Source organism: Sander vitreus, chromosome 11 (genome assembly GCF_031162955.1).
Source record: "Sander vitreus isolate 19-12246 chromosome 11, sanVit1, whole genome shotgun sequence".
NCBI classification, from domain to species: Eukaryota; Metazoa; Chordata; class Actinopteri; order Perciformes; family Percidae; genus Sander; species Sander vitreus.
In genome coordinates, this window is record NC_135865.1 from 18,028,406 (window position 1) to 18,039,410 (window position 11,005).

At 40.1% G+C, this 11,005-nt stretch overlaps 1 protein-coding gene across 2 annotated transcripts in view; it reads left to right on the plus strand.

Annotated features, from left to right (window-relative positions):
• Window positions 1-772: 772 nt before the first annotated feature.
• morc3a (MORC family CW-type zinc finger 3a) overlaps window positions 773-11,005 on the plus strand; it is an 11,573-nt gene continuing 1,340 nt past the window's right edge. The window contains exons 1-17 of one of the 2 annotated variants that reach the window (XM_078262038.1): window positions 857-965; window positions 2,321-2,393; window positions 3,324-3,456; window positions 3,672-3,898; window positions 4,220-4,376; window positions 5,126-5,273; window positions 5,643-5,771; window positions 5,872-5,991; window positions 6,097-6,194; window positions 6,331-6,438; window positions 6,523-6,651; window positions 8,104-8,175; window positions 8,343-8,385; window positions 8,543-8,623; window positions 8,758-8,878; window positions 8,949-9,036; window positions 9,115-10,225. In XM_078262038.1, the coding sequence (XP_078118164.1) occupies window positions 927-965; window positions 2,321-2,393; window positions 3,324-3,456; window positions 3,672-3,898; window positions 4,220-4,376; window positions 5,126-5,273; window positions 5,643-5,771; window positions 5,872-5,991; window positions 6,097-6,194; window positions 6,331-6,438; window positions 6,523-6,651; window positions 8,104-8,175; window positions 8,343-8,385; window positions 8,543-8,623; window positions 8,758-8,878; window positions 8,949-9,036; window positions 9,115-10,225 (2,877 nt within the window). In that variant the 5' untranslated portion in view covers window positions 857-926. Of the gene's footprint in view, window positions 966-2,320; window positions 2,394-3,323; window positions 3,457-3,671; window positions 3,899-4,219; window positions 4,377-5,125; window positions 5,274-5,642; window positions 5,772-5,871; window positions 5,992-6,096; window positions 6,195-6,330; window positions 6,439-6,522; window positions 6,652-8,103; window positions 8,176-8,342; window positions 8,386-8,542; window positions 8,624-8,757; window positions 8,879-8,948; window positions 9,037-9,114; window positions 10,226-11,005 lie in introns of both variants that reach the window. The other variant, XM_078262039.1, reaches the window with a different exon arrangement.

Sequence of the window (11,005 nt, forward strand, 5' to 3'; positions counted from 1 at the left end):
TGAGCAAACATGTGTGTTCTCTACCTTTTGTCATACCTTTGAGCCAGGTCATGACAAGTCATTATTTTGAAATTCTAACTCATGACTTACATGATGCTTTTTTTCATCACATTGGTGGAAATGGGCTCCATACCGTATTACATGAGGTTTGTTCATTTGATTAAACTTTTTTGAATACTTGAAAATATGCTAACCGTCTCTGACATGGTAGCCTACTAAAGGATGTCAAAGATGCTCTATACCAGTGTTTCTCAAATGGGAGTATGTGTACCCATAGGGGTACTTTAGAGGACTGCAGGGGGTACGTGACATTTTTTGCTAAATGTTTTTCAGTCGCTGTTTTTGAAGGTTTTGTGTTGCTTGTTTTGACCTATTCTTGCCTTTCTTCCTTACTTTTTTCGTCTTTTTTTTTTTCTTTGAAGTTTTTGTCTCTTTTTTTCAAAGTTTGTAGCTTATTTGAATTTCTTTTCACTTTTGTCGCCATAGTGTTGCCTTCCTTCTTTCTACTGTTTTTTTCAGTTTATTATTATTTTAGACCTATTCTTGCCTTACTTCCTTTTTTCTATCGTCTTTTTCCAAGGTTTGGTTTAAAAAAAAAAAAAATTGTCGCCTTTTTCCATCAGCATTTAAATGTTTTCCAGGTACAAGGCAGTTGTTTAGTAAATCTATTGCTGTATTGTTCCTCTTTATAGACTTTTTCTACCAAAAACTATTTGCGCTGGTTATGGGGTACATGGCTTAAACAACTGTTCAAAGGGGGTACATAACTGAAAAAAAGCTTGAACCACTGCTTCAAAGATCGTCTGAGGATTCCATAGACAGTATATGGAGGATTCTAGGCAGTTTCTGTTACTCACGTGAGCTCTACAGGAACGCCCGACCCATCTCCATCTGTCTTCCGCCTACAGCTGTCCGTGTACGGAAAGATGGCGGCACAAACAGACCGCGGTGTCCCACTCAGTACGGTCAGTAGAATTTACTCATTGTTTTTTTTATTATGACAGTTATACTATGACGTGAACTGTTACAACTATCGTTATAGCTAACGTCATGTGGGTAAAGGGGTTAAATATGTCGTACGCATAACCTTACTGGTTGAAATGCCATCTTGCCTTTAGACTCTCTGCAGAGCTCTGCATTTCAGCTAACACGTGATCGTTAGTAATGCTAGTAAAAGTCTAAATTGAGGTAAATATATCACTGCACTGTCAGGGGGTTTATTAAGGCCAAGGTTGACTTCCGGTTCGCTAGTTAGCGACTACTCTTATTTCAGTTTGTAGGCTAATCAAGAAAATAATGTTACATGTCGTGCACCGACAATTGTCGAGCAAACTGCGTTTTTGAAACAACAACGGCCAATTGCAAGGAAAGTACAATGTTTTTCCCAAACATGTTACCTCTATTTCATTGTTTACACTGTGGGACAAAAAGTTTGACAATACCACATCACAGAAGTGTCAACACTACGTGTGGCGCATTACATTTGGAAAAACAAAACCGTTTCACATTCAGTTCTCCTTCCAGACCACATACGACATCGGCTAGTACGTACAGTGGGCCGTTCATAGTTAACTGTGGGCGTACTCTGACTGGGATCATTGTTGCACGTCACCTCCCTCCCTCTTTCTTTCTACATTTCTCATCTCTCTTCACATGTCCGATAAAAGCAGAAATTCCCCAGAATAAGAAGACTGAATAATTTGCCGTCCATAAACACAAGTGTTAAGACTAAGTTTACAGAGCATTAGCTTCAGATGTTCTCTTACTATAATCCACATCTATGTAAACTGTCAAAAGTGCATTACTTATTATATTGGTAGGGCTATGAATTACAATCTTTTTTTTGTTTGACAGAACAAGAGACATATTTTTTAGGTTGATCCCATAACCCTAATTCTCTGCTTCAGAAAACCAGAAACAATTCAACTTTATTTTACCTGCATACAAATGGTAATGCACTGCATCTATTCTCAAAATAGTTGATGCATTTAAGACTACAATTTTACTCTGAGGGATTTTGTGGACTGCAAACTGGCCGTGATCAGAGTTACTCTAGGTTTAAACCACAGATTGAACCTTTAGAAATGACTGTCAGTCACGTCACATTAATTATTTGTGCTATTCATATGAAGTCAACAAGCACCATTAGTCAGACAATACTGACTGACAAGCGCAATGCATTCAATATTTTAGGTAAAATCACTTTCTGAGACTTTACTCATCATTTGACTGCATTGATTAAGGTTAAGGACACATTGAGAGAAAATAAGGCCACTTTTATGTATTTATTGTGTACTTCTTAATTTTCTCCGACTTGCAGCTTTGTCCTAAATTTCTTCATACCAATTCCACTAGCCACACCTGGCCCTTCAGCGCCATAGCTGAGCTCATAGGTGAGTCATCATCATATGTTGTTTTTTCAAGTGAAACAAATTATTTGTTTTGCCCATAGCCATAGGTATGAAAGCTGAGCATGAAGGGTTGTCTGTCTCTATAGCCCCCACTTTTTCCATAACCAGGACAGATTTCCATGAAATTGAAAGGAACATTTAAAATATCTCTTTCCAAGCCAAGATTCTTCTCAGCAAACGAGCAACAAACTACATCCCCAAAGACTTAATTAATTTGGTTTTGGGAATGACAAAGCACTTGGTGATGCATAGTAGTTGCCAATGTATTTAACCACTCGCAATGGTGGTGTTGTAATGATAGTCGTGTCACTACTTAATAAATATTCCAAAAGGTTTGAATTTGTTAATGTATTTATGGAGGAATTTAGTTGAATTAAATGTCCCTTACATTAAACATTTAAAAACGGCATATTTCAGTTTATGATTCAATGTATGCTTAAATCACCTCTCTCACTGGTGCGTGAAAGCTTTTTGAATAGCGATGAGCTCAGGTAGAGAGTGAGGATGGTGTTGATAGAGCTGATGCCTCACTAGAATGCTGAGGTAATGCCGCAATAATATATTGTATAAAAAGTGGGCAGTGGCAGTACATTTATAGTTATTGTTCTCTAATTCAACTTTTATTATTGTTTGTTTTGGGATAACTATGGGGTGCACACAGTCTTTGTCGGATGTCATTGAGATTTCCGTAATATAAAAGGCTGTCTTAAGAGGCGGAGAATACCTATTTATTACTCTCTAGTACTCTGTCTATTATTTGTGCAATCCTCCTTCGCAGTGCAATAAGAAGAAAGATGCAGTTGCTAAAATGTCACGTAAAATACTGATTTTTACCTACCCACATGCAACACCATTGAGGTTGAGATTTTTACGTGAATTTAAGTTGACCCTAAAAATGGTTTCTTTTGACAGACAATGCCTATGATCCAGATGTCAGTGCCAAACAGTTCTGGATTGATAAGACTGTGGTCAAAGAAAAAGAATGCCTCACTTTTATGGATAATGGAAATGGACTGGACTATGAAACAATGCATAAGATGCTCAGGTACAGACACTGCTGCATGGTATTTTTTGGAAACTATGGGAAATGTGTTCTGGCCCACTGGATGTTGACATTGCACTGCCACAACTGGCAAACATAATGACCACTGCCTAAAACCTTTACAAATGAATGTTGTATAGGATGCTACATTCATGTATGGACCATGACGTGATTCATATACTCAATAAAGAATATATGCATTTCCCCCCCCCCTCAAGCTTTGGGTACAGTGACAAGACTGCTTTAAAGGGTGTGAAGCCAATTGGTATGTATGGCAACGGTTTCAAGTCTGGATCAATGCGTCTCGGCAAAGACGCCATCGTGTTTTCGAAGTCAAAGAGTGTGTCATGTGTTGGGATGCTCTCTCAGACCTACCTGGAAGAGATTGGCGCTAACCAAATAAGTGTTCCTATTGTCTGCTTTGAACAGAGAGAAACAAACAAGTATATCCTTTGTCTACTGTATTAAGCCATATTGAATCATGTAAACAAAATGTAAATCTTCTTGATTTATTAACATGATGAAAGTATTATGTGTTGTTAACTGGATTGAGTACAAGAGGACTCTTGAAATCTGAATACTCAAAAAGTGTGTCTGGAACATGATTTGATTCACCAGTGTAGTTATTCATGCTGGATACAATTCTACATAGATTTTTCATCAGTTTGACTTGTTTTGGAGTAGCACATCTCAATCATACACCAGACAGTCATATTTCCATTTGTCCTAATTTTATATTGCAAGTTGTCCTTAACTTCAACTTTACTCAGTGTAAGAGAGGAGCACAAAGCCAGTCTGCAGGACATCCTGCGCTATTCCCCTTTCAAGACCCAGGAAGAACTGCTCTTTGAGATCGATGCCATCAGTGCCCACTCACCCATAGGGAAAACTGGCACACGGATCATCATCTGGAATCTCCGCAGGTCTGTCTGTACTTTATACAACATCATCAACAATACATCATCTATGTTTTATTCCAGAAACCAAGTGCTAGTCTGTGTACGTGTCTCAGATCTGTACAGTGTAGAACATTACGAAAAGTACAATTTTTAAATGAAAGACAAAGATCCTTATGTGCAGTTATGCTCCTGAACATTACCATTAGCCCTAGAGACCGGCAGGTTTAATGCCACTCCAGAGGGGGATAAACTTTGTTTCTTGTGTAAACTAGGTGAAATTGAGAATGAGGTACATTTTTTGCTTTACTGTCAGGTCTACGAGGACATATATGTACTTTTTGATAAAATTACTTAGTTATGTTTGTTTGTGTCTGGATTCGTAGCACATTTTATTTGCCAAGCTTGGGAGAGAAGGCAGACTATCAATCCTCAAATTAATCATGTACATTGATCAGATAAAGAAGATATGTCAACACACTATCTACTAACCATTCAACTTTCATGACAAATCTAGTCATCATTCCCTCAGCAATCTGACATGAAGAAAAGTAGAGTAAAGGGTAATAAATAGCACAGCTCAGCCTTGTTTGAATCAAAAATGTAAGAAATGTTTGTTGCACAACAATGTGTCCACTCTGGCTTATAATAGAGAATACTCTAGTGGGGTCTTTCCATGTGTTCAAGAATCACCAATGTTAGGGAGACTAGAAAGCTTAAAGACATAACTGTGATGGGGGCCCATTCACCTATATACATGTTTATGATTTCAACAGGACATCAAATGGAACAACGGAGTTTGATTTAGTGAAGGACCGTTACGATATCCGAATACCATCTGATGTCTACGAATCAATGAAAGACACTTCTCAACAACCAGACGTTGTGACGTCATACATCCCTGAGAGTTTTTACTCACTACGGGTAAGGAGCCGCAATGTGCATGTCTTCAAACCATTTCTTAATGACTGTATTAAACCTATAAGGTATCATTTTTTTATGCCTTATCCACACCGTCACAAATTCTATAATGTTACGCTTACAGCAGTTCAACTTTCGACATTGACCACATTTGCACATTCACAAATTGTGTATTTTTCAAGTAGTATGTGTAGTTTTAAGTCTTTAACAAAGTAATTAAACTTTTTTTATTGAAAAAACTATATCAGGTAATCTGTGTTGTGTCCATGGGGAAAAACACCATAGATTTGTTACACTTCTGATACTGACTCTTGATCTCACTTTCGGTTTGCATGAGTAAATAATTGATACTTGTGTTTTTATTGGTTGTAGGCATATTGCAGTATTCTCTACCTGAAGCCTATAATGCAGATCATCATACGTGGTCAAAAAGTGAAATCTCAGCTAATTGCTAAGAGTCTGGCCTTCATCAGAAAAGACCACTACAAGCCCACTTTCCTGGTATCCTTTCATCACAAAGTATTGATAAATGTGTTTAATTAGGGACAATTTGAATGTGCGCAGAAAATGTTTCTTAAGTTTTCCTTAAATGTTGTTTTAGACCAAACGTATTCCTATCACTTTTGGCTATAACACCAAAAGTAAAGACCAGTATGGCATTATGATGTATCACCAGAATCGGCTCATCAAAGCCTATGAACGTGTGGGCTGCCAGCTCAAGGTAAGTTAGGCGTTTGGTCAGCTTGTCTGTTTATTACACATATTTTCAAGGGTTTCTAAATGTTATTATCCAGTGTTCATGTTTCTGAACCTTTGCCTTCTGCAGGCCAACAACAAAGGTGTTGGGGTCATTGGGATCATAGAGTGTTACTTTCTGGAACCAACCCACAACAAACAGAGCTTTAATGAGACCGATAAGTACAGGTAATGGCACAGATGCCGCATTCTCTTTTGATAACATCTATCTGATTAAGGTCTAAATGAGTTTCTGTAAGTTTGAATCTTTCACACAAAAAATATTGTTGTAGTCTTAATCAAATTACTGGATTTCTTGGTACAGGAAAACTATGACCAATTTGGGGACCAAACTGGAGGAGTACTGGAATGAAATCTGTTACAGGAGAAAAAGAGAGGATCCAACCAGCACCATACCAGTGGAAGATACCAAGTTAGTACCTTTGTGCAGTGATAGACATGATGTATTCTACACGTTTATTTGTCTAACCATACTTGCCTCTATCTATGTCCTCAGGAAGCAACCAGATCAAAACTGGGTGCAGTGTGATGACTGTTTGCAGTGGCGCAAACTCCCTGATGGGATTGATAGCAGCAAGCTGCCAGATAAATGGTTCTGCCGTATAAACCCTGATCCTCAGTTCAGGTAACTAGAGCCTTATCGGGGGAAAAAATCTGTTGCAATAATCGTAATCTCGTGTGATAAAGTAAACCAATACAAATGGGGAAAAAGATACCTGTATTCCTATGCACAAATCGTTTTTGTAAAAATGCAAAACTTTACTCTGTAAACGTATTTCTTGAGCTACACATTGTGTTCACGTTACTCGCGTGAGTTTGACCACAGGATCATATTCAGGTGGCACAACACCAGCCTCTCAAAGGATTTCATGACCACAGACGTCAGGGCGACCGGCCTGTAGTCATTTAATTCTGTGATGGTGGTTTCTTTTTGGGAACCGGGATGATGGTGGAGCGTTTGAAGCAGGAGGGAACTTCACACAGCTCCAATGATCTGTTGAAGATCTGTGTGAAGATGAGGGCCTGCTGGTCAGCACAGGCTTTCAGGCAGAAGGGAGACACGCCGTCTGTGCCAGGTGCCGTCCTTAAGTGTGAATTTCCCCTTGCGGGTTAAATAAAGGCATGTCTTCTTCTTATCTTTGGCCTCTGAAAGAGCTGACTCACATCCTCTTCAAAGATCCTGAGCGTAGGTGAGGGGTCAGTGTGGGGGGGTTGATGGTGCAGAGGATTGTTAGATGTCAGAGCGGGTGAGGGGTGTGAATGTGGGCCTATCAAACCTGCAGTATAATACCTTCATGTCGTCGGGCCAGTTGGTGGGTCTTAACAGTGTGGGGGGGTGGTCTCCTGGAGCTGGTTATGTCCTGCAGGCCTCTCCACACAAATGCAGAGTCGTTGGCTGAGAACATGTTTTTTCAACTTTGTGTGACTGTGCCTTGATGTTGCGTCCCCTGGTGCGAATTTGCATCTTTGCATTGACTGTATGTCATCTTACGATGCATAAAGTTTGCCTCGTGTTTGGTGTGAACACACCATTACTTGTTGTGTGATCATCATCTAAAAATAAATGTTGCATCCTTTACAAGAGCACATCTGTGCATACTTTTTTCCACAAACATAGAAAATGTCCAAACATATTTTTTATATTTTTATAAAAAATGTCTGTTTAGGGTCCGATATAAATAGTAGCTATTAATAAAACTAGTGGAGCTAAAGCAGGTGTATCGTCTGGACTACTGGGCGGGACATGGCAACTCAGTGGTGCCAGCCACTGTGTGTTGGATTTAAAAGCAGCTTAAAGGTACTTTAGGTTAACAGTGTTACCTGTGAGATGGCTCGGTAGATTTATGACAGCATAGGTCAAAACATCATTTAACATGAATACTGCTTCCACAAGAATACTCCCCCAACTTTTGGCACATTTCCCCCAACTTTTGGCACATTTCTCTATGTATTGACAACTAGAAGTACCCAAAAGGCATGCACATTATTGATATTGTATTTTGTCAAAATTTGTCTAACCCAAACGTAGCTCAAACTCAGTGGATGTTTTCAATCTCTATCTATTTTGCCCTCCCAGGAGCTGCCAGGCAGAGCAGGAGCCTGTGGACTCTGATGAGGAGCAACCTTCATACTGCAAGACCTATAAACAGTGAGTCCCATTTCATCACTGTCACAACTTTCGCCCAGAAATAAAATAAAATATTTAGACTCACTAAGAATAGCATATTTTTTATATAAAGCTGCCCCAATATGTTAACTGAGCATAGTAAATGAAGTGACTTGCCTAACCTTACCTCTGTGATGTATTTTTTACAGGGAGAGGAAAGACAAAAAGAAACAAGAGATGGAAAGACAAAAAGTAAGGACACATCATATGCTGTAAATTACCTGCAATGGTACCATGTAACACTTCTGCATGATTTGGAATAAATAGTTATTTTTCTGATAATATTAGTTTCTGATTTCATAAAGATTGACACGTGATTATTAGGCGCTTTTGGGAATTGTTTTTCTAGGCTGAGGAGGATCGAATGCGTCAGGAAGAGCAGCGTTTGGCTGATCTCTCCAGGCAAAAACAGGCCCAGAAACAGCTGAAGGTTGGGAATGATGACTAAGACTAATGGTTGTGTTAACATAAGTTTTAATAAATACATTGCAGAAGGTAGGTATGGTGTAGGAATATTAATAATTACAAATTAAATGTTTTTCTTTTTATTGTTCTTGTTGACAGACTGTCGATTCCCCTTACATCCCAACTACTCCAAGGAGTAGGTTTAACACTAAATTAACACAAGGGGGTGCTGCGAGAGCTGAATCCTCTCCACTGAGGTCCTCCACCCTTTCACAAGCTGGTAAGAGAATTTGGTCAGAGAGAGAGATTCTTCAGAGAAAAATGTCTTTTTGTAACTTTTCTCTCATTAGCTTGCAGCCCCTCCAGTAGCAGTGGTCTTCCAGTTATTTCTAATGTATGCTCACTGTCGCCAGGCTTACTGTCAACAGGCCATCTGAGGTATGACTTCGTGTTTGTGAGCTTATCCATTTTACTTTGTTTAAGAAGTATATTAATTGTGCTTTGTGTGCACTGCAGGGGGAAAAGAACACAGCCTGTTACACCACATGCAACGCCAAAAAGACCCAAAAAGATGAATGGCTTCCATCGGGTTAACTCTAATAAATCCACATTAGTGGATGTGAGCCCAGTAAGCTCCCCATCAGTGCTCATTGATGATGATGATAATGATGATGATACTGATGATGACATTTGTATCTTGGAGGCTGTCAGTGCCCCCAGGCCCAAAAAGCCAGACATTGATTTGAATAAAGTAAAGACAGAACAAGAGCAAAGTGATGCTAATGTTGGCATGCTGATGGAGTGCAGCGATGATGCTGCTGTGGATGACCCCTCGGAGATGAATGTTGCAGGAACGGGCTTGACAAAGTATGCTGCTGTGGCAACCAGTCCCTCCCCAGTACCCTCTACAGGGGTGACCAGCAGCACCACCCAGACAGAAGTACCCAAAGTGAAGCAGGAAGAAGAGGGCCAAAATCAAACAGAAGTGGAGGAGAGAGCAGGGCAGAGTACATCTAATGAAAGAGGTAGAGAACAGAGTTCAGGTGTAGACATGGGTGTCTGCAGTGTTGAGCAGCAAAGCATTATTAAGCAAGAGAGCAATGGAGACGCTCGCAGTGAGAATCAAGGAAAGCAGACCTTGCAGAATGGCGTGACGCATCATCTGGATAGTGAAGAAGATGCTGGACCTTCCTGTTCAAAGAGAGACTCTCCACTTCCCTACCCCAGTGTGACTGAGGTACAGGAACAGCAAGACCAGCTCATAGATCTTATGCAGGCTACAGCTCAGGAAAGGGACTCCTTTAAAGAGCAGGTCCATACACTTACCTGCCAGCTGCAAGACATGCAGTGCCGACTGCAGGAGCTGTCTCAGATCAATGTAAAGAAGGAGTGTTCTCACCAGGCCAGCCAGACGGAGAAAACTGAGGGAGGGGAAGACTACAAAAGTCTGTTTGAGAAGGCAAAACGGAAAGTCGATGACCTGATTAAGGACAAAGGGGCTTTACTGGCAGCCACTGAGCCCAGTACTGCCCAAGGTGATGACATGGATGAGATTGCACTGCAAGTTGACTCTCTCATCCGGAAGCTGGATGAAAGAAACAAGGAGAGGGATGAACTGCGCTCACAGGTCAGTGTTCCAGCTGTATTTTGAGCTCCCCTCCATTCAAAAATGTGTTGTTTTTTTATGTTTATATTCCCTACAATGTCTGACCTTCACTATATTAACTTGTATTTGTGCAAAGTTTGTCACTACAGAGGTGTTTTCACATTCCTCTTCTAAAGGGGGAGGTGTCTGTGCACTAGTCTGAAATCTGAGATTTAAACGTATCCTGTCACTAAGCCTAAACCAATCTAATAACAAAAGCCAGCAGAGAAACCTAAAACCTCCAGCGCAGAGCGGACTGCACACAAATACACAAACGGTCAAATAAAAGATGCTAACTACACTTACCATTCTGATATGTCTGTTAGTCGCCAATTTTAGTGCACAACAGACTCCTCACGTGAGTCTGGATCTGACTGACGCTCACAAACTATAGTTGCAGACCGCATGCTCGCCTAGCTCTGCAAGCGGGCTGCCCGAGCAGGTGGCTGTGTCAAAAAGGGAGAAAGGGTAGATGTGCTTCCAGTCCCTTTCCAGACTTTTATTTTACTTTTGTATGTGGGTAAACCAAAATATTGATCATAAACAGAGTAGTTTTACATACTTTAAGATGAGTCTGGAGTGGGACTTTAAAGTACAAGCCTGGTGATACTCTATTTTTCCTATTGCCAACAAATCCCATAAAAAGACCAAAGCCAGTCTCTCAGTACTTTACGACTTCTGAGATTGGTTCAACATAACCTAAAGTGCCCATGTTTATCGTAATGAAGAAATGTCAACCAGTACAATGATGTGGCTCGCTGA